The sequence below is a fragment of the Pogona vitticeps genome, chromosome 14 (assembly GCF_051106095.1).
Source record: "Pogona vitticeps strain Pit_001003342236 chromosome 14, PviZW2.1, whole genome shotgun sequence".
In the NCBI taxonomy this organism is placed as follows: Eukaryota; Metazoa; Chordata; class Lepidosauria; order Squamata; family Agamidae; genus Pogona; species Pogona vitticeps.
The window spans coordinates 15,915,935-15,939,125 of NC_135796.1; the positions used below are offsets into that span (position 1 = coordinate 15,915,935).

At 48.4% G+C, this 23,191-nt stretch overlaps 1 protein-coding gene across 1 annotated transcript in view; it reads left to right on the plus strand.

Annotated features, from left to right (window-relative positions):
- Positions 1 to 1,521: 1,521 nt before the first annotated feature.
- The window catches only part of SLC15A4 (solute carrier family 15 member 4), a 32,492-nt gene continuing 10,822 nt past the window's right edge, over positions 1,522 to 23,191 (plus strand). Inside the window, exons 1-5 of the mRNA XM_072983742.2 lie at positions 1,522 to 2,767; positions 11,729 to 12,024; positions 12,818 to 12,989; positions 13,703 to 13,792; positions 18,143 to 18,311. Of these exons, the coding sequence (XP_072839843.2) occupies positions 2,186 to 2,767; positions 11,729 to 12,024; positions 12,818 to 12,989; positions 13,703 to 13,792; positions 18,143 to 18,311 (1,309 nt within the window). The 5' untranslated portion in view covers positions 1,522 to 2,185. The remainder of the gene's footprint in view (positions 2,768 to 11,728; positions 12,025 to 12,817; positions 12,990 to 13,702; positions 13,793 to 18,142; positions 18,312 to 23,191) is intronic.

Here is a 23,191-nt window from a genome sequence, read left to right on the forward strand (position 1 = left end):
TTCTCTATCCACTGACCAAATCTTGCAGGAGGGTTTAATTCTGAATAAAGAAGACCAGAAATGAGTTGTTGCTCCATACCGCTGCGATCGAGCCTCATTCCACGGTCAATGAGCTCGTGGGATGCAGACCGAGCTGTTTGAGGCACTCGCTTCCTATGTGGGGAAACCAGAATTTTTCAGGTCTTATGGATTTACCACCTTCTTTCGCCTGTCCAGTGCCCGTTGGAGCCACCTTAAGTAGAGGAACATCAGAAATGGGAAAAGGCAATGCAGGACATGAGAAAAACATGTCAGAAGACACTCCTGGAAGTGGGCTTGAGCCACAGCTCACATGAAAATGCAACAGTCTTTGTTGTTGTTTAGTTGTTGTGTCCGACTCTTTGTGACCCCATGGACCAGAGCACGCCAGACCCCCGTCTTCCACTGCCTCCCGGAGTTGGGTCAAAGTCATGTTGGTCGCTTTGATGACCATGTCCCACCATCTCATCCTCTGTCGTCCCCTTCTCCTCCTGCCTTCACACTTTCCCAACATCAGGGTCTTTTCCAGGGAGTCTTCTCTTCTCATGAGATGACCAAAGGATTGGAGCCTCAGCTTCGGGATCTGCATGCAACAATCTTTACGATGTCACCATTGTTTCTTTCATTCTGATTATTTTGTCTGACCTGCTGACACAAGGCTACTTCCTTAAAGATTTATTTATTTACCTACTTTTAAAATTTATTTATGCATTATTCTGCTTATCCCCTCAGAAACGACCCAGGGTGGCTGACATCCTCAAATCAAAAGGACAAAAACAAGATTATTACAGTATGGGAACAAACATTTCCCTGTCCTTGTCAGGACTGACTCTGAAATGAGATACTTTGCCATAAGGATCCTCTGCTTTGTCAGAGAATCCATAGCAAAAAGCCGATTCTTCTGCCTCTGAAGACTTTCCTAATTTATTAAAGTCTGCAAAGCATCTTTACCTCCTATGAACCCAAGACAGGAAGATCTCCTTGCTCTCTAGACTAGATGAAGCTTGTTTCCACCCCCCAGGAAATTCTCTTTCCTCTTTAGTACAGTATCCTGCTAAGGAATGTTTTGCCAGCATTTGCTAAAGAAAAGAAAGAAAGTTGCAACAATACAACACTTGACCCGCTGCCAAGAAACAGCGTGCTGAAGATTGCCACGTGGTTTCTCGTGACAATAAGCCCATAATCCCACCAGGGCAATGTTCATCCAGAAACTCCCCAATTTTGCAAAATGCAGAAGGGCAGAAAATTAAATGCAATCAAATTAAAGGGAGATCTCCACGTGGAACACAATTTATACACACAACATGTGTGTATCTCTTTTAGATGTGTTGCACCTGTCCTATTTCTGCAAACCCAAGACACACAAACACACACACACAAACACGCGCGCGCTTCTCCGATGTCCTATTTTGCAACCGTGATCACGTGAGGGCTGAACCTGGAAGGGCCTCCCTCTCTGAGCGACGGCGCGGGGCGGCCAATCAGCGGGCGCAGCCCCCGGTCGGAGGAGGCGGGCCTTTTTTCAGCGCACCCGGGCATTCCAACAACCGAGAGAACTTCGGCGGCCGCCCGCTCGCGGCGGGAGGGGGTCGAGGAGCCGGGAACGGCCGCTCCCCGCGCGAGGATTCTGGAGGAGGGGGGGCGTCGGAAGAGCCGCGCGTCGGAAGAGCCCCGCGCCACGGAGGCGGCCTGGGAGGGAGGCGTCGCCGGTTCGAATCCCGGGTGGGGCAGGTGGCCGGTGTGGGTCGCTCTGTACGTCCCCGGGAAATTGGAGGGTGAGAGGGCTGAGAGGAGGGAATGGTTTGGGAGTGATATCTCCACCAACCCGTTCCTTTATCCTTTTTTTTAGCTCCCCATCAGGACTCTTAGGAAGAGTTTGGGGTGGTTGCGTTGGTCTTGCTGTGTTGGGAGGGGTTAGGGTTGGGTGGACCTGAGAGTGGGGCCAAACTGGTCCAAAACTGGGGGACTTCTGTGAGAGCAGCGTGTGGGGTAGTTCACTGGGGGAGGGTCAGATTTAGGGTAGCTCAGGAGCCTAAGGTGGGGAGGCTGGGTGTTTGGACAGAAGTGGGACTGAGTCTGTGAAGACTTGGGTCAACATTGGATTGCCCCCCCCCCCAGGAGGGAATCTAGGTGAGGTGTTGAGATTTCTGGGCGTCCCACCATTGCCATGGAAGAAGGAGAGTCAAGTGAGAGAAGCCCGCTCTTAGGGAGCCAACCCCGCTCCCCTACGGGCTCCCCGGCCACCAGCGTGTTCCACGGACGGCGCCTGGCGTGTGCCGCAGTGCTCTTGGCCGAGCTGCTGGAGAGAGTCGCCTTCTACGGCATCACCTGCAACCTGGTCTTGTTCCTCAACGAGACGCCCTACAACTGGGAGGGAGCCCAAGCCAGCCAAGCCTTGCTGGTGTTCATGGGCATCACCTACCTGGTTTCTCCCTTTGGCGGCTGGTTGGCCGACGCGTTGCTGGGCAAGTTCCCCACCATCTTGGTCAGCATGGCGGTGTACCTCCTGGGGATGCTGGCCTTCCCCGCCATGGCCCTGCCCGCCACTCGGCAGTGGCTCTGTGGGGAGCTTCAACCGTGGCCCGTCGAGAACTGCTCCTCGCCGGTCGCCTCCAACGTGACGTCCCCTCCTTGCGAGCTGGAGGGTGCCACCCGCTACTGCCTCATCCCGACCTTCGTTGGCCTGGTGCTGGTGGGAATCAGCGTTGGTTCGGTCAAAGCCAACATCACTCCATTTGGAGCTGACCAGGTGGGTCGAACCTTTCTTTGGTTGAGCGCTCCGCGTTTTTCTTGATCTAATGTAGACGTCGACTGGAGATTGAGGACGATAGGAGAAATTTTCTCACGGTGCAGAACTAGGCCTGTGGGATTCATTGTTGTGAGATGTTGCTCGCGTTTGAAGCAGAGGTTGGATAGATCCATGGAGAGAGAGAGAGAGAGGCAATCAATACATATTGCTCAGGTTGACCACGTACCATGACCGATATTGGAGAGACCATTGGAGAGTTGGATTCTATGGGAAGTGAGAGGGAGCATCCAGTTGTGTTCATGTCCTCCAGTGGGCTTCCCGTGGGCAGATGGTTGGGCTTGATAGGCCTTTAGGTTGTTCCCAACGTAGACCTTATGTTCTTCCCTGCCATCGAAGGGTTGAAATAACTTCCTGCCTGACTTTTGGTACCAACCAAGTGGGCGTCTTTCTTCACCGAATATTAGACTTTGTATGAAAAGGAGTCTTACGACCATGCCATAAAGCCAGTCTAAAAAATGGCCATGTGCTAGATCTAGTTCTATATTGTCCATTGTTTTCTCTTGTGATGGCCATGCTGCATACACTCGGGTACACAGAAGGTTCTAGCGTCAGCGTCCACCATTCCTACGTACCGCTATGCGCATTAGGCCTCATCTTGAGTACTTTAAGAAGGATGCCAACAAACAGGAGCAAGTTTAGAGGAGGGTCAACAAGGGTGATCAGGGGACCGGAAACCAAACCGTACCAGGAAACACTGAAAAAAACTGGGATGTTGAGCCTCGGGAAAAGGAAAATGAGGGGAGATAGGATAGCACTCTTCAAATCTTTGAAAGGTTGCCATGCAGGCAAGGGGCAGGGTCTGTTTTTCATCATCCCCGAGCACAAGACATGTAAAATTGGGCTCAAGCTAAAGGAAGCCAGATTTCTGCTGAATGTCCGGAAAAACGTCGTAACTGTTAGAGCAGTACGACAACCTATGACCTTGGGAAGTGGTGAGCGCACCAACGCTGGAGGCATTCAAGAGAAAATGGGACCACCCTCTGTCAGATGTGCTTTGATTTGGATTCCTGCCTTGAGCAGAGGGTTGGACTAGATGGCCTTTTAGGCCCCCTTCCGTCTCCGTTATTCTACGATCCTGTGATTCTGACATTGACATTTGGAGGATCGTGTTGCGCTGGGTTTCTTGCATCAAGCAGATATGGTTGGATTGGATGGCCTGTGAGATTCTTCTCCCCCGTTCCGAGTCTATAGACATTCAAAAACGTGTGCTTGACCACAGAGTTGTGGTTCCTCGCAGTAGGACAAATGGTATATTGTCATGAATGGCTTGAGGACGTGTTATTTCACCAGTGTGGATAATACTACTATGGCAACCTGCAGCTCTTTTGCAACGTCCTTGTTATGTTGTTATGACTGCTTTTGTGCTCTGTGGCCGGCTTTATCATGAGCTTCTCCATCCTTAGCTGAGCTGTTCCCTAGAGGTGAAAGATGCCATCCACAACCAAGCATGTGTTCAAAGTCTTACCAGCTTGATTAAATCTGCTCAAGAGCTGCTTCTCCACTGCTGTCGCCTTTGGGAGTCATCTGCACCCTATTTTTTTTCCATGCCTCTGGAGGTATCCGGGTGGCCACTCTAGAAAACAGAGTGTAGAGGTCTTGGTAGGTCTTTGGGTTGATCCAGAAGAAGACTTTTGCTAGCTAGTTATTGGTTATATCTCGTTTTTCCTTTAAAAAGTTTAAGGGGGTTACACAACTCTGCTTCCCACTTTATCTTTACAGCAGTCCTGCGAGGTAGGACAGGTTGAGAGAGGAAGAGAGGGAAGGTCACTCAAACAGTTTCATAGCTCAGTAGAGATTTGAAACCAGTCCCATGTCAGTATTATACTTCACCATATTATACAGACCTATTAAAAACACATAATTTTGAGAAATTAATCAAAATCTACATGCTAAAATTGATTATTCCATTATAGTAGAGTCTACTTTTTTCCTAGTTGAATAGCGCCATTTCAATTTAAATGAGCACAGAACTCTTCATCGTTTCTTGAATTCGGATCAAAAAGAGGAGCAGATGCTGAATTCCTAACCAACCTGGTTAGAAGTTTATGTGTTTGTACACACAGGTATATAACAACACATCACTGGATGCCTTGACAGCTTTAAGCCATTTCAAACACATTTCAGATACAATATGGAAACCCTGTAAAGCCGCCCAGAGAACCCTGGGTAGTTTGGGCGGCATATAAATTGAATAAATAAATAAATAAATAAATAAAGCAAATGTAAAACTATTTTAAAACATCGTAAATAATAAAAGCCAACATTGGTTGAACTTCTTGGCTGCGAAGCGCTTTGCAGGATGGTTTAGAGGGCAACTCCGCATCTTTGTTTGGAAAGCAAAATAATCATGATGCTATCCAAGAAAAGAAGAAAAAAAGGAGAAATACTTTAAAAATACTCCAGCAGGAATGCAGAAAAATAACTCTCGGTAGTGACTTGTGGCTTTGTGGCATCGTCTTCACCCCTTTTTGTTAAAAAAAAAGAGACACCTTTATTACTTTATTTCTGTCGATTTCACCGGTCAGAAGGTGGATCATCCATTTTGCACAGTCTTTGTTTATGGTCTTACCTGTGTAGAATCCTCCCAAGCGTATCCAGCCGAGTCAAGGTGTGTAATCTTGCTTTTCCTCTTCTGAGTTTTCTTGGGCCTGTCGGGAAGAAGTCAGGATAAACCAGAGGTTTCGTTCTGGCATCATTCACTTGAACGGCGGTGCTGTTTCCTCTGGCTCAGGTGGGTTGCAGGACGAATGAGACTTTTGATAGCCCAGGACATTTATTCTGTCGCCGTCCTGTTAACGAGTAAACAAGCTCACTTCTGAAGTTCATACAGCTCAGTGTCAAGTACCGTATTTTTCCATGTATAAGACGCCCCCATGTATAAGACTTTTCTAATCCAAAATTAAGAAATCTAAGTGGGGCTTAGCAAGTGTAGGGAGGAAAGGGATCATAGCACTGCAGAATCGCTTTGATCCCTGCTTTCCCTTCCACTCGTTTTTGTTCTCTCCTCAGCTTACTTCCGTGTATAGGACGACCCTCAATTTTTAGTCTAAAGACAAAAGTATAGTCTTATACACAGAAAAATTCAGTAGCTTGGTGCACACTGGTTCTCTTCCCATGGATATGATTCATTTGACTGCTATTCCAGGTACTCATTGTCTGATAGGACGCACATGCATTGAAACCATTCATGAGCAATTGGCTACTTAATAGGGACGGTGTTTTGTGATCCCTTAGAGTCAGTCCCGGACATGATTGGACTTCTTACCCCAGTAAGATGCTCTGGCCGTAGTCGATGCAGCTTGAAATGTGTCAAGGCTTACATAACTGATATTAAGCAACCCAAGTGCCTTTCGTGTGCAGGATTTGAGATTTTTTGTGGTTTTCTCGGTGTTGGCTTATTCCCCCACACACACACACACACGGCCTGGTTACGACCGTCGCTCGCACATACAAGATCCTTCTCAGATCTTATGTGGTTATATCTGCTTTTATCTGCCCTCGGATTGCTTCTGTGGCTCGATGACCGCTCGACTGGGTTTTCCGCAATACACAAAATGGTCAAGAAGGGGTGTACTGTGGCTACTAACAGATGATCTTTAAGTCATAAACAATTTGGGTGTGTTCCCCTAGCGTGGCCAGGATTTGAACCCAAATCTTGCGAGGCTTCGTGCGATCCTCGGTCTGTTATCTCGCAAGGTTTTGCTGCCAAAGTATAGTGATTTGGTTCTGATTTCTCTCATCCTCGCAAGTCGGACTTCAGATGAAGAGAGACACCGTGCCTTGCAGTTCCTCTTTTTCTAGAGCCTTACCCTCTCTCTTTCTCGCCTTCCTGTTCATCTCAGGGTGATTTCCAATTTATTTCTTCGCCTCTTTCTATTCTGGCCTCGGGCCACGGCGGCACGGAGAAAACGAAACCGGTCCGGCCGCGCACAAATCGTTGGGGGCCAACCTTAATGCGCATTTCACTCTGCCCTTCGGTCGGCGTGTTTTTTAAAAAGGGTTGGATTTTTTATTTTTTACAAGTCCCTCTCCTCCTGGTATGAGAATAGAAAAGGAAGAATGGAGAAAGATGGGCACGTGTTTTATTAGCCTGCTAAGACATTAACAGCCTGGATTAACGAAGGAGCCAGTGTGGAAACAGAGTCAAGTAGCCCCTTTGGGCTAGTACGCAGAAATGCTATATATCGAGTCAGAATCTTGCATGTCTACCTTAGTACCAACGGACCCCCGTATCCGCTGCGGGTCCAATCCACGATCTACCATGAATTCCAGAAACCACATATAAGAGCGAAGCCTGTATACAACACACAAAGGCCAAGAGGCCCACTCCGTTCTCTGTTGGGTATCTGCCTGTGATGAACCGCGGATAGCGATCCCGTGGATACTGGGGTCCCATTGTATTCCAGTAATGGGCCTCTAGCAGGTTTGTGGGTTTTTTTTGCAACTTGGAGATACTGGATAGTCCCTGGTGGTGTATCACCTCACTCCATTTTGCTTCAGGAATCCAATGAGACCAGGCTTGGAATGATGCCACCAATAAATAATTATCATTTTTTCAAAGAATTCGGACTAAAAATCTTTATAATTGGTGGCCTTGGGAAGCTTGATCGCTTCCTTTTCGTTGTCAGGCAAGGCGGAGCGCCGGATGTGCCCAAGCGTTCTCTTGCTTTAGAAAAAGTGTTCTTATATGTTCCATAAGGTTGAGATAAATGAGATATTCAAGGAGGGGCTGTACCAGAGTTCCATACCCTTCAGTGAGCTTCCTGGCAGAGCAGGGATTTGAACCCATAGCTCCTGAGTCCTAATCCATCACTCTGTCCACTTCACCTCGCTGGGTATCCCTGCTAAATATGGACCCTCCAAAAAAGCAGAATTGTCCACTCCAGTAGATTTTGGGCTGGTTTAAAACAGTGGCTGGATTGCTCGATGGTTTAAGGAGCCAAAGGTTGGGAGTTCGATCCCCCCCCCCCCCGTGCCTCGAAGACGAAAAGCCAGCCTGGGGAGCCTTGGGCCAGCTGCATAGTCCCAGGGCTCCCCCTAGAGGAAGAGAAGGGGAAACCACTTCTGATGAAAACCCTGGAAAGAGTCTCTATGATGATCATCTTAAGCTATGCGGTTGCACTGTGTCTTGTGTAGCCCCCCCCAGCTGATTTTTAAAGCTGTGTTCATTCCCGAGGAAAGCCACATCATACTTTCAGACGAGCTGACAAGGAGATTGAAAAACCCGGTGCCAGCCTGCGGGTCGCACAGAACTCTTCATCAGCCACAAAAAGCCACACACGCAAAACAGCAGCCAACCAGAATCCAGTCCGGTGCGTACCAGCGGCTGCGACCGTTTGGCGCAGATCCCGAGAGAGAGAGTGAGAGAGAGGCAGCCGGACCCCTCTAATTAGGTCGAAAAACCGGTCACACGCTCCGGAGGGTGCCTGAGCTCCCAGGGGGGGCGCACAATAACTTTGCTTCGCTCGGATGGCGTAATTGGGAATTGGCAAAATAGCTGCCGGCGAAGGATGACTCAGCATCATTTCTGCGCTGCTGCAGGGGAAAAAACAAGCAAACAAGGATGAATTGTGTGGCATTGTGGGTTGTCTTTTTTTTTTTTAGCCCCCTTTCCGGAGAGGGAAACTTTTCCATTGATGCCCCAATGAGTACAACTGTCAGCGCATCCCGAGCTCCTCGCTGGGTGTGTCAAATTGGACCTCTCTGGCTCGCTTTCTTCACCCCCAGGATGGATTCTTTTATAGATCTTATATATTCTTATCCCCCTTCGGAGGGAATTTATTTTCTTCTTCAAACAAAGATGCTCTGCGAGGCTGTATGTTTCTGACACACGCTTGGGCTCCGAGCTACAGAACTCTATTAAAATGAAAAGGGGTCAGTTTTGTGCCGTGGAACGGTTTTTATCGAGGGCGCGCCACCGGTATTATTTTTCCTAAAATCTCTCCCCAGGAAAAACCTGCTTTGACTCATCCCTTCCTAGGATGGGGAGGAAAAGAGGAAGATCAAATACAAGATGGACGGACTCGCTAAAGGAAGCCACTGGTTTGAGTTTGCAAGAGCTCATTCAAGCTTCGACTCGACATCACATAAAAACGTGTATACCAACGCTTGAAGCAAGCGGTCCAAAATTAGTCAAGTTGGCTGCCCTCTTTGAAGCAGCCATTTCATGCCTCCCAATTTCGTACACAAATGGAAAACAAATAAATTACACTATGACCCCCGTCTCTGTGGGGGATTGGTTCCAAGTCCCTCCCGTGGATGCTGAAAAAAAAATGTGAATTATAGCAAACATTCTTTTAATAGCAAACACTACCCATAGCATGGTATCTGGCTCCTTCTAGTAGCCAGTTGTGGTCACTTCAACTTTGGAAATATATATTTCTAGAATTTTTTTAGGAAGAATATTTTTTAATATTTTCAGACCATGGATAAGTGAATCAGCGGATACTGAACCTGTGGATAGGGAGGTCCTGCGCTCTAATCATTCTTTAAATGGTTCTGATCTGGGTGTAACGGATCGCTCCAGACGGAGTCAAAGAGGGCCCCAAACAGGAGCAGGGATGCCAGAAGGCGTAGCCTTCTTTTGATAGACAAAAGATTTGATAGACAAATCGCAATCCGATTTTCGCTAGACGACGATTTGCTTTTTGCTAGACAATTATTTCACTAGACAGCGATTTCAGTGGAATGGATTGTCATCGTTTAGCGAGGCACCACTGTATCTCACTGACCTCAGAATGCCTATTAGGGGGTCAGCCTAAGCGGGTTCCAATTATTATTTTTCATCATCCACAGACTCTCCATCAGCACAATCCCAGAGTACCCTTAATCTGTGCTGGGCTTTTCTTTCTGCATAGATGCACATCTGGCCAGGAGTGATATTTTGCTCTTCTCACTTCCTTCACCTGCTGTTTTCTGACTTCTTGGAATTTCTCTGGCCTCGTTTTTCACTTCAGGAGTCAGACTATGTCACAGCTGCATTGCTTTTGCAACAGATGCTTGAATGTTTGCCCGTAACTGCCCCCTTCCTACAGAAAGACCCACATTCAAGAAGAAGGGGTTTTCCCCTCCCACCTCACTCTCTTTTTTACTTCCTGAGTTGCTAGCTTTCTACATGCGGGGAATTTCTTTTCACAAAAGTGGGGGGGGATTGATCATGGCAACCCTGCCTGGAACTGTGGCGAACCACACACCGCTTTGTTTTGTGTGGTGTGCTGTTTCACCCCGGTGTTGTTTTCAAAATTATAAATACCCGATCCATTTTTTAAATTTTATTTTATTTTTATTTATTTTTTGCTCGTTGAATTCTGCAATTTGGCATTTGTTCAGAGGGTGCTTTGTGAGTAATAAGATGCCAGGGGTTGGGGGGGGTTGAACAAAAATAATCGCCATGCGCGCATGCACACACACACACACACACACACACACACACACACACAAAGAGACAACTTGTGGTCAACTATCTAGTATTCATCTGGCCACAGTTTTATCCTCAGGGAATCAGATGGCATGTGGTTTTTTAAAAATGCACTATCAGAGGCAGTTTTTACTTACTGATACTTGATAAGCTCTTTACACAGTTGACTAATAACCGGATCAGCTCTGGGAGGGAGTGGTTTGTGTGTGTGTGTGTGTGTGTATTTAAACGGTTTTACTGTGTGTGTCTTAGAATAAGACTGAGACTCAGAAGGCCAGCGATGAAAGAATTAGGAAAGATCATCCTGTATAAGGAGGTGCCCCTGGAGACCAGCATCATCCACACTCTTGTATTTCTGATCACCGTGTGAAAGCTGGGCAGTTGAGAAAGCTGGCATGAAAAAAGAAATTGATTTGATTGAAAAGGTGGTGCTGGAGGAGAGCTTCGTGGAGAGAAAGACGGCCCATAAGACAAGCGAGTGGCTGCTAGAGCAAACCAAGCCTGAACTATCTCTAGAGGCAAAAAAAAATGTTGAAAATTGAGGTTGTCCTCCTTTGGGCACATCGTGAGAAGGCAGGATGCTCCGGAGAAGACAATAATGCTAGGAAAGGTTGAAAGCAACAGGAAAAGAGGAAGGCCAAATACGAGATGGACTAGCTCCCTAAGGGAAGCCCCGGACTTGGGTTTGCAAGAGCTGAGCAGGGCCGTGGAGGACAGGGCATGTAGGAGATGGCTCACTCAACTGTTCCTCTCAGTGTTTCACATCCTTCACGCAGCCGATCCCTCGATCGAGGAACCGGAGTCACACCACTACACAAACCAAAGTGTGGTGAATCCATAGCAGTGCATCTGTCTCTCTCTCTTCCTCCTTGGTTTATTCTCACTACAACCTGTGAGGATCCCCAGTGGGGTGCAGTGGCTCAAGTGATGAGCTAGGATGCAGGCCTGAGTTCGAATCCCCACTCAGCCATGGAAGCTTCCTGGCAAAACCCCTCCTTAAATACAGTGGTGCCTCGCTAGACGGTTACCCCGCATGACAGTTTTTTCGCTAGACATTGACTTTTTGCGATCGCTATAGCAATTCGCAAAACAGTGATTCCTATGGGAGAATTTCGCTGGACAATGTTTGGTCCTTGCTTCGCAATCTGATTTTCGCTAGACGACGATTTGCTTTTTGCTAGACAATTATTTCGCTAGACAGCGATTTCAGTGGAATGGATTATCATCGTCTGGCGAGGCACCACTGTATCTCACTGACCTCAAAAGCCCTATTAGGGGTCAGCCTAAGCAGGTTCCGACTCGATGACACAGAACGATAGCCTGTGGCCAAGAAAACGAGAGAGAGAGAACATGCGAGGGTTAGCCAGCGGCTTCCGTTACCCTCGGCACCATAACTGGGGGGATTAAAAAAGATGCTCGTTCAGCATCCCGATCCGTGGTACTGCTAGCTTCAGGGGGGAAATGCTTTAAAAATTCTCTTCTAGGTCAAGGATCGGGGCCCCGAGGCCACCCGGAGATTCTTTAACTGGTTTTACTGGAGCATCAACTTGGGGGCCATCCTCTCGCTGGGCGGGATTGCCTACATCCAGCAGAACGTGGACTTCAGCACTGGCTACATCATCCCGGCGGTCTGCATCGGGGTCTCCTTCGTCGTCTTCCTGTGCGGCCAGAGCGTCTTCATCACCAAGCCGCCCGACGGCAGCGCCTTCACGGACATGTTCCGGATCTTGGCCTTTTCGTGCTGTTCCCAGAGGAGGGCCGAGGGGTACCCCAGAAATAGGTAAATGAGGAGACGCTCTTTGATTCAGCTCCCGGAATCCCCTTTTGCCAGTATGGGGATACTGGGTAGTGTAGTCTCAAAAAATAAATAAATAACCATCATCACTTTTCCATTCTTTAACCCTCTTGAGGTTCTTTTTAAGAATAGTTTAGATCAATAAATTTACGAAGGAACTCCACTGAGTTCCCCGAAGAGCCTCGTCGGTCTGTATAAACCTGTCTTCTGTGTGATCTAAAAAAGGTGGATAAAAAATAAACGGTTTTTGAAAATGGAATTGATTTGAAACCACGATTTATTTTTTTAAAATCAATTTTTATTTCAATCGGCCAAAAGAATCCATTTTTTTAAAATTTAAATTCGAATCCACCTTCCTTCTAAATATCTGAATGTGCTTTTAAAAAATTAATTGCACATTATCTTCCATAGTTCCTCCTGTGAGATCAGTGTGTATAGTTCCTCCCTCGCTACTTTGTCTTCACACCAACCCTGTGAGGTAGGCCAGGTTGATAGAAAGGGATGGGCCCAAGCTGAATTTTTGGGGGCCTGAGCAGGGAGTTGAACCCAGATCCCATGTGTGCCAAGCTGCTCTTGTGATGTGAGAGTTTGACTGTCTTAGAACTGCTGAGCTGGAAGGGATCCTGTAGATCATCAAGTCCAGCCTCTGGTCAAGGAGGCTCCGTGGGGAATCGAACTCCCAACCTCTGGCTCTGAAGCCTCCAGCAATTCAGCTGTGCCATGTCGGGGGGAACTCCCTGATCTTCCTTCTTTCCCCCTTTCCCCCCCCCTTCCTCAGGGACAGCCAAGGCGTCCTTCCGCAACAGCCTCGCAAGCAAAGCCTCTTTGAGTCGGCCAAAGTCTCCCGCGGGGGACCCTTCAGGGAAGAGAAAGTGGAAGACGTCAAAGCCCTCGTCAAAATCATCCCCGTCTTCCTGGCGCTTATACCTTACTGGACAGTCTACTTTCAGGTGGGCGACGGGAAACCCAGGTTTTCTTTGCATTCCTCCCTTCACAGAGGTTGGCAATGTCATCTGCGTTTGGACTCCGACTCCCATCAGCCTGGCCCAGCGCCACCGGTTGGGCCGGACGATGAGAGCTGAAGTCCCGAACATCTGGAAAAGCCAAAGCTACTCCACCCCGGGGACAGAATAATTTGAATTATAGGACCAGGGGTGTTCAGAAGGTCATCTAGTCAAGGAGTGTTCTCGGACTGCAATTCCCAGATGTTCTCGGACTGCAATTCCCAGATGTTCTCGGACTGCAATTCCCAGATGTTCTCGGACTGCAATTCCCAGATGTTCTCGGACTGCAATTCCCAGAAGCCTTCACCCCTAGCAGGGCTGGCCAAGATTTCTGGGCGTTGCAGTCCAAGAACATCTGGGGACCCCCGTTTGAGAAGCACCGGTCAAGCCCACCCCGAAGCAGGAAATCAAAAAATGGGCTGAAATAAATAGAATTCTTTCCCATCCCTGTTTTTTTAAAAGGTACTTTCTGGATCTGTTTGTTGATTCATCTCTTAGAACGAACATTCAGAACCCGAAAGGTGGAAGCGTGGGCTTTCTGTGCGAAGGCTGGGGGAAAAAAAAGATTGCAGGCTCTTTGGGGCAGGGACCCTCTCGTGCTCTGGAAGCAGCAACGCCGCCTGATCCATATAATATTTCTCTTTTTTTTGGAACTTCAGATGCAGACCACGTATGTCCTCCAGAGCCTTCACTTAAGGATCCCTCAGTTTTCAAACGCGGGCCTCAACAGCACTTCAGGTAACCATACGGTAAGTGAAGAGAAGACTCTGTCTGTCTTTGAGAGAATTTAGGAAAGAGAAGAGTGAGAAAAGGCCCTCATGGTGCCATGGTTTAAACTGCAGTACTGCAATCAAGACTCTGCTCCAAGCCTGAGTTTAATCCCATTGGGTCAGGTAGCCAGCTCAGGGATGACTCCACCGTCCAGTCTTCTGAGATCGGTAAATTGAGTACACAGCTCATTTTCCTTTTACTCCATGGAAGTGGATTCCGGTTCAATTCCCTGCTAAATCAAAAAATTAATTGGATGAACTCGGGTGGGTCTCAGTGGGGAATCGAACCCCCAACCTCTGCCTTCCTCAGCCATATCCCGAAACTACGGAGCTCTCCGCACTTCCCTCTCGCTGGTCTACCTCTCAGGGCTGTTGTGAAAATCGGATAAGGGGGAGGGAAGGGTCACCAGCACCACCTTGAGCTTGTCGAAGGCATGGCGGCGTAGGATCAATAAATAGAGATGGGATCAAAATGGAACGGAGGTGAACAGGGATCAGGAATCGCCCCTCCCATTATGCTTGGGGGCGATTAGTGGCATGCGGGCTCTCGGGAGCACCGTCCCTGCGGGGTTGCTCAATGATTCATCAGGGTCAAAGCGATACACCGTAGCCGGAGAGGCCGGGAGGTTGGTGTGTCTTCCTATACCTGCGGCCCGCCCTTCCTTCAAGTATTCTGCGCGCAGCCCCGTCATGGTAATAACCCGCATTCATTATGCATGATGGTTTTAATGCAGTATTTATCAATGAGCCTTTTCATCCCGGAAAAAGCTCAACCTGCTTAATATTAACGAGTCAGCAATTTCAAGCAGTTTGGAAGAGCCGCGTCTGGCGCGGTCCCTTTTGGACGAAGAGTAAAGTTTTCGGAGTGGCGCTCAAGATCCGGAGCGCGGGAAGAAGGGCAGGGCTTGGTGGTGGCAGAGATCTCTGGTTTAAGACCACCCGTGCCAACCTCTTATTCATAATATTGAGGAAGCAGTGGTTCCCAGCCTTGGGTCCCCAGATGTTCTTGGACTACAACTTCCAGAATTCCTGGCCAGTGAAGACTTTTGGGACTTGTGGTCCAAGAACATCTAGGGGCCCCAGTTTGGGAACCACTGTCATACAGAAATAAAACCCTTACAGATTTGAGCGGTTTCATCAACCAAAGCTTTCTGCAGCTTCCCAAATTCCTGGTGCATTTCGGGTCTCGGCATCCCGCTCTCCCGCCCATGAATATTTCATCATCCCAATCATTAAAAATGGTAATTTGCGTGGCCTTTGAAAGCGAGGACCCCGGCGAGCGTTTTCAAATATTCATTGAGGCTTTTCGCCCGGCTTTTCGTGTGAACTTTCCCGCTGGCAGCTGAACGGGGCATCACCCGGGTGGCCTCGGGCGTCCACGTTGCTGGTCTGTGGATCTGACCTTTACTGACGTGGATTGGGGGCAAGGAATTCTAATGAGGTTGAACCAAGACCTGTTTTAGAGGGCTGGTAGTAAGGAGGTGAGGTTGGAAAGCCCAAGTATGGATCCATGCGTGTGAAAATCCATACAATAAACACTTTGTATGCACTTCCTCCAAGCGTGGAGTTTAACCTTTGATCTCCTGCGGTATTCGAATGCTCCCATAAACGGATTTTACTCCTGAGATGGTGCCGATGGCACATGATGTTCCTTTGAGTTTGCCCCCCTCGGGGAAAATGAGTTCCTAATTAATCGCTTTGCTACCTGGGCTTCTTAAGCTGCCATGCCTCAGGGGGTTAGTGCCGGCGGCTTGTAGCTGGCGTGCTGAATTCAGAAGGGAGTGACGCCAGGATGTGCCCGCAAGGCTACCGGTGTTGAGGGCCCGGCGCCAACTCAGGCGCCGGGCACGCTCACCTGTTTTACAAGCAACAGATCACCAGCAACACCCACAACCACACAATTGTGGTTGGGTGCGATACCTATTTATATTTATTTATTACTTTATATACTGCCCCTTTTGTGCCAAAGCACCGTGCTAGGCGATTTACAAACAATTAAAGCCAAAACGAACACACAACGTACACCGAAATATAACACGAAGAGCGGTGACCAAGTAAAGACATGAAAATCAACGAGACCGAGAAATGTTCCCAGTAAAGCGGAACGGATGGGAGACACTCAACCAGGGTGGGATTGAAAAGTCTCCCTGAAAAGTAGTGTCTCCTGAATGAGTCCAGGGGAGGAGGTCATACACAATTCCTCCCAGAGCTGATTCCATAGGCTCGGAGCCACCACTGAGAAGGCCCTACATCTAGTGGATGACTTTTGAGGCTCTCTCGGGGTGGCTACCCCAAGGAGCCTGGCCTGTGTCAATCCGGTGGGTCAGGCAGGTAAGATTGGAGAGAGACACTCCGAGAGGCAATGTTGGTCCCATACCATGAAGGATTTTAGAGTGCCAAGACCTTGAACCCGTTCTGGGACACAGTGGGTAACCGGTAGAGGTTGGCCACCAGCTTCTGATTCCAGCCAGCCATGCCCTTTCCAAAATAACTCCATCCCGGTTTCTCTTACTGAATTGTTGGCCGTTTTTAGACAGTATGGACAGCGACAGAGATTTGGGGTTAAAAGAAAATGGGCAATTTGGGGATATATATATTTTTTCACGGGGGGTGGGGTTGATGGAAATTGCAGCCTCCAAGATTGGAAGGGAAAGTTGGAATGACCCCCATAGACGTAACTCGGAAAATTGCCTGCCCCGTCTATGCCACCCCAATGCTCTGAATAAGTGAAACAGAGACGAGTGCGAACCTCGGTCCGAAGGTTTATGCCCATTCGTACACATGGCGTCAGAGGTACCACATGTGCCCTTCCTCTGCCTCCCCAGCCAGTGACCCACTCACCCGTTGAAGCATGCGCCTCCCCTGTTCAGCTGTTCAACCAGTCCCCGGCAGGAGCACGGGCTTTTTCTGCCCCGCCTCCTTCTCTGAGTGGGCGATCCGCCAGGGGGGCGGGGCAGGGAAGCCTGTGCTCCTGCTGGGGACTGGTTGAACAGCTGAAGAGGAGGAAGAAAGGAGCACGCATTGGCTGGTGGGTGGGGGAATCCAGCCGGGGAGGAGGGGGGAAGGCGGCCGTGTACACGAACCTCCAAACCGAGGTTCGCGCCCATCTCTGATGGGAAACATTGCTAAATATTACCAGCGAAGGGATGATGATGGCATAGTGATGACCGTAAAATGAAAACAGGTTCCCAGGAATAATGGGTATGGGAAAGGCTTTGTATCGGTCAGAAACCGTGGAGAGAAATTGTGTCGGGGGAACACGTGGTCTCTGAAGCCTTGGCGGATGATTGCGGGTGACGAGAATACTTAATTGATTTTTGACTACTTCCCGTCACATGCGGTGTCAATATTAGCTCTGATGGCTGTTAGAAACCCATCTCGGTGTGCATTCGTGGCAGTAATTTACAGGGCTTTGTTTATCAGATATGAGCGTTCTCATCTATCATTCGGCAGACAGGTATTTCTGATGATTAATTGGGCTTAATGCAATTTCGGCCGTCGTTGGCAAGACGATGGGGTTTTTATTAACAAGATTCCAGGATGAGCTGAATATGAGAGATTGAGAAAGATTTTAAGATTAAAATGTGGATGGTCCTGATTCCTCTGTATTTCAAGGTACACTTGCTTCCCTTACCCTCACTAATAAAATGCTCCTTGGTTATTAAAACCAAGGTGAAAAGGTGAATAGAAATTTCGAACGTCGGAAAGGATGGGGCCAGTAGAGAATTTTATTTTCGGTTTAATCCGGTTTGCCGTCTTTTGCATTCGGATGGCAGCTGGCGTGGGGAGCGTGTGGTCCTGTTGACCTTCCTTGACTCCGTTTCTCTTCGTCCTCCCATGGAGGGTGCTGGGAGCTGAGGTCAAGCCAACGGTGTAAGATGAGAGAGACACCTTTCCTTTCTGAGCCATAAAAGTCTGTGTGCGTGTGTGTTTTGCTTTGGTCATGCTTGCGTTGTGTTTAGGAGAAACAGGAATGTTCTCAGCTCTGTGGTGCTTTTGAGTTGAGGTCTTACAACTCTGAGAAAATGTGGCTATTTGAAGAAAGAGAAATGCAAGTTAACTTTGGAGCAATGTATTTTTGACTGATCCTCCTTCCTTCCCCTCATCCCTCCTCCTCCTTCCCTCCTTCTCTCCCTCCCTTCTCCTCATCCCTCCCCTCCCGCCCTCCCTCCCTTCCTTCCTCTTCCTCCCTCCCTCCCTCCCTTCCTCTTCCTCCCTCCCTCCCTCCCTCCCTCCTTCCTTCCTTCCTTCCTTCCTTCCTTCCTTCCTTCCTTCCTTCCTTCCTTCCTTCCTTCCTTCCTTCCTTCCTTCCTTCCTTCTCTGTTCTAGTTCCCAGCTGCCTGGCTCACCATGTTCGATGCTGTTCTCATCCTCATCCTGATCCCTTTGAAAGATAAGGTGGTGGACCCCATCTTGAAGAGGAACGGCTTCCTTCCCTCATCCCTGAAAAGGATCGCTGTTGGGATGTTCTTTGTGATGTGTTCTGCCTTTGCTGCAGGTAAGAGACAGACGAGGAGGAACGATGGGGAGTAGAGATGGGCACAAACGGGTGGTCCATCCTGGTTTGTCCCAGACCTGCCTCCTTTGACAGCTGCCCGTTCAGAGGCAGCACCCCGGTTTCTCTGCCCTGCCTCCTCTGTCTGCTGCTTCTGAGTGAGTGCCAGCCAGAGAATGTGGAGCAGGGAACGGCCAAACGCCTGTCCTTCCGAAGGGCAAGCCGTCTCTCATTCAGAACAAATGCTTTGCCAACCACCCCCGTGGCGCTGCCCAGATCATTTCGGAACCCTTCTTAGCTAGCATTGAGAACCAGCCTTAGTGTTGCGGTGGGAGAGCAACAAGGGTTACGTGGTCACCACGATTCCCATCTGCCAGGGGAAATCTCGGAGCTGTGAAGCCAGAGAAGAACATCTCCAAGCCCTGAAGGAGGTTGAACTCTTAGCAACGTCTGATGAGCCAAACCTTATCTCTGGTGGGACAATGGATGTGGCTCTTTGGAGATCTTTGGAGAATCTTATAGATCTGGAGGAGCTCATGATTGACTTCAGGGACTAGACTCAGTCAGTCTTGGAGGAGCTTTGCTTCTCTGGATGCTTTGATCAACAACTTTCATCAGGGCCACCTAGCAGGGCTGTGGATAAGGGATTGTGAGTGATGTTAGGCCAGATGTTTCCTGACTGGCCCACAGCTTTTGGTAGTTGTTCCTCAAAAACCTAAGCTGTGTTGATGAAGTTGTCATGCTTATATTTGGCTTTTCTCTTCACTTTCACAATAATCCGGCGAGGTTGCTTAGCCTTCTGGCTTTTAGGTTGGGATTCGAACTTGCCTCTGCCTTGTCTAAATACAGTGGTGCCTCGCTAGACGATAATCTGTTCCACTGAAATCGCTGTTTAGCAAAATCATCGCCTAGCGAAAAGCATTTCCTCATTGGAATGCATTGAAACCTGTTCCAATGGGGAAGAATCGTCGTTGTCTAGCAAAGATCAGCTATAGGAAAGCCGCTTTGCGAACTGCCGATCAGCTGTTTAAATCGCTGTCTTGCGAAGCTTAGGTCCCCAAAACACCTGTTTGCGAGTGCGGAAGGAGCTGTCAAAATCGTCGTCTAGCGAAAATCGGTTTGCGAAGCAGTGACCATACATTGTCCAGCGAAATTCCCCCATAGTAATCACTGTTTTGCGAATCGCTATAGCAGTCGCAAAAAGCCAACGTCTAGCGAAAAATTGTCATGCGGGGTAACTGTCTAGCGAGGCACCACTGTACAGCATGCTGGACATGATCCTGCTCTGCTTGGACACCTCCCCAGTTGCCCCATCTCTATCCTCTCTCGCCGCTTTCTCTCCCACTTTCTGAAACGCCGCAGCGCAAAACCGCTCGGCGGTATAAAGCGAGCAGAAAAGCCGGTGACTTTGTCAGTTCGGCTGAGACTTCAGGCTGTTTTTTTTTTTAAAGCATCTTCTATGTGCGCGCGCTGCCGACGGGGAGGCTATAATCCGCAATGTTTCATCATCTCCTCCAGCCCTCGCTTAGTACCCCTGCTACAGCCGGCGTATTGATAAAGCGCTATAGCGTTAAATAAATTAATCTAGGGGGCTTGCAATCTTTCCAATATATCAGAGAGAGGGGACACTTTATAGGGCCATTAAAGGCATGTTTCGATGAGAAAGGTAATTACCTTATTAGGGACAAGGTCATTTTGATATGTGGCCAGCAAAGTTCTCACTGCAAAGTCATTTGAACTTAAAGCAAGAATATGCTTTACCGGGGTCTCTCTCTCTCTCTCTTTCTATCTTAAATTCTGCACACCAGATCTCAAGAAGACTGGATCCTTTGTGCTTTTAAGTATAATTTTAAATACAAATCAAATACGTTAATGAAATGTTAATTAATTACTATAATTATTAATTATTTAAATATACTTTTGCCAAAAGCTAGCATGATCTTTGGAATCGCGTTAGGATTTGGGTTCCCTACCCGCTAAAACTCAGCCAACATTGAAATCTTGCTCCAGAGTCTGTTGTCGCTCAACCCCGCTGATTAAATTGGGGAGTCAAGGGAAGCTTATTATTTGGAGGCCATGGGAGTGGTTCTTTTCCTTTGTCTTCCTGATGGACACTTTCCTATGCTTCCCAAGTTGTCATTTTCTCATGCCTCCTAGGGGCAGATGGAGCTTTGTGGATTTGGACCCGACGCCTTCCTGGAAAGGAACTGGAAACCCAGTAAGAATATTGAAGAATGCAGAGTAGGATAGATTCATCGTGTAAAGCACAGCGAATTGATTATTATATTCCAAACCACTTAGATTGTTCATGTGATTTTTTGAGGCAGCCCTACGTTGAGCATCTTGGAGAAATCCAGGGGTGTTGGCAGTTCTTTGGGTCTGAGTCTTTGGTACCAAGTCCCAAGTCTGACTCTTTGAGACCAAGTCCCAAGTCTGACTCTTTGGTGCCAAGTCCCGAGTTTTTGGTATCAAGTCCCAAGTCTGAGTCTTTGAGACCAAGTCCCAAGTCTGAGTCTTTGAGACCAAGTCCCAAGTCTGAGTCTTTGGTGCCAAGTCCCGAGTCTTTGTTATCAAGTCCCAAGTCTGAGGCTTTGAGACCAAGTCCCAAGTCTGAGTCTTTGAGACCAAGTCCCAAGTCTGAGTCTTTGGTGCCAAGTCCCGAGTCTTTGTTATCAAGTCCCAAGTCCGAGTCTTTGAGACCAAGTCCCAAGTCTGAGTCTTTGAGACCAAGTCCCAAGTCTGAGTCTTTGAGACCAAGTCCCAAGTCTGAGTGGTGCCAAGTCCCGAGTTTGTGGTATCAAGTCCCAAGTCTGAGTCTTTGAGACCAAGTCCCAAGTCTGAGTCTTTGAGACCAAGTCCCAAGTCTGAGTCTTTGAGACCAAGCCCCAAGTCCCACATCCAAGTCCCTATTAAAAAGCAAGCTTTTTCCCCCAGAAAAAAGGGAGGGTGGTTGGTGGTTCCAAGTCATGAGTTGAGTCCAAATCTTTGAAGAACAACAGCCCGTATCAAGTTTGAGTCAAGTCACCGGTGTGACTTAAGTCCGACTTGAAAACAAGTCAAGTCCCCATCCCTGGAGAAACCCAACCTTTGTTTCATGGAAGAACGTACAAATTCGCCAGTTGGGCTAGTTAACAGTGTTAACTTAGTGCCGAGTCCACATGAACCCAGAAGCAGCCTTGCGACTTGTTTGGGTGTTGCGTTTTTCCGCCTGTCTGCTGGTTGAGCGGCGAGCACTGCTTTATTATTAAAGAGCTTCGATTATTATTTAAATATCTCCCAAATTGCATGGGAGTACGACTGATTAGATCTGAGGAACGTCAGCCGCGGCTCCCGTTCGCGGCTGATGGCCGTAAATTCTTGCCAGCAGTATTTAAGGGTGCTCAGCCGGAAAATCAACTTCATTTGTAGAACTTTTGAAAACAATTACAGCAAAAGGAAAGAAAATTAAATAAACTCCCCCCGACTCGAAGTGGCATGGAGCAGCTGTAAACCGGGCGTCCGCTTTAAACTCCAAGCCACCAAGGGAGGAGAAGAAATTTTGTACCCTGTGAAATGATCAGCAATATTATACATAGATTAGTATAAAAAAATAAAGGGGTGGGGAAGCTGTGTAATCCTTATTATCTGAAGGCAAGGGTGGGTTGTATTTTTATGAGATTGCTAAAAGCAACAAACTTTTAAAAAAATCTAAAGTAACTCAAGCTGTGGCTCGCTTTGGAAAGGGTGGGAAACAGTGGAAGCAGGCTGATGGACAGAGCTGAGTTTTGCTCCCCACGCCTGGTCTCTGGACAGCCGGTTGGTGGAACGGCCGCTGGTACGAACTACCTGCTTTCAGGAGGAACGGAAAACGGGCTCGTTATCACTTCCCATCGCTCACAAGCTGGCATCTGGTTTGGAGAGGAAATGCCATTTCAAGAGGATACACCTGCTTCTGTAGAAAGCAGAACCTGGTTAACCAGGTTTAACCAGGGAAGCAGGTGGATTGCAAGCATGGCCCCTAGACCAGTGGTTTCCCAACCTTGGGCCTCCAGATGTTCTTGGACTTCAACTCCCAGAAATCCTGGCCAGCAGAGGTGGTGGTGAAGGCTTCTGGGAGTTGCAGTCCAAGAACATCTGGAGGCCGAAGGTTGGGGACCCTTAGACCGATGGCTGTTCTTTAGCTGGTTCAGGCCCTCTAGTAGGTGAGGATCAAGACGGAAGGCAGATTTTGGGGGGATTCTCACACTGCAGTAGCTCTGTGTTTATTTAAAAGATTTTTATCCTGCCTTTCTCCTTTAGAGGAACCCGAGTGTTTCACCCTATCGCCCAGTAGACAGGTTCGGTCCCATTTGGGAAGCTCTGCAGGGTTGGGTCTCGGATGGGGGACCAAGAGGGAATGCTAGACATTTCCAGTTCGGGCTAGGGAAGGATCTTGCTCGAGAGGCTACCATAGCAGAGATCTCCAGTTCGGGCTAGGAAAGGATCCGACATAAAGCACTCATTATTTATTTCCAGTTAGCATGCACACCATTGTGATGGAGAAGGCAAAGGGTTGTGCATTAAAAATGCAGCTTCCCATGAATCTCTCCGTGTTCGAGCGTCCACGTGGGTGGGTATACAGGCATGCGTTGCTTCCTGTCCTCTATAGCAGAAGGGCTCCTGGTTCTGTCTTCCAGACCACTTGCCACGTATGTGGTTCTCTTCCTCCCTGCCTTGTCCTCACAGCCCTGCAATGTAAGCCAAGAGAAGAAGTGGCATCTGGCCTGAGGTCTCCCAGTGAGTTTCTTGAGTAGATCTCCCAGGGCCCAGCAGTGATCTCTACACTGCACTCCATTTTCCACCACTTTTTTTGGTGGGGGGTGTAGGCAGTTAAGAACAGAAGTCAGCCGTTCTGTGGCATGGAA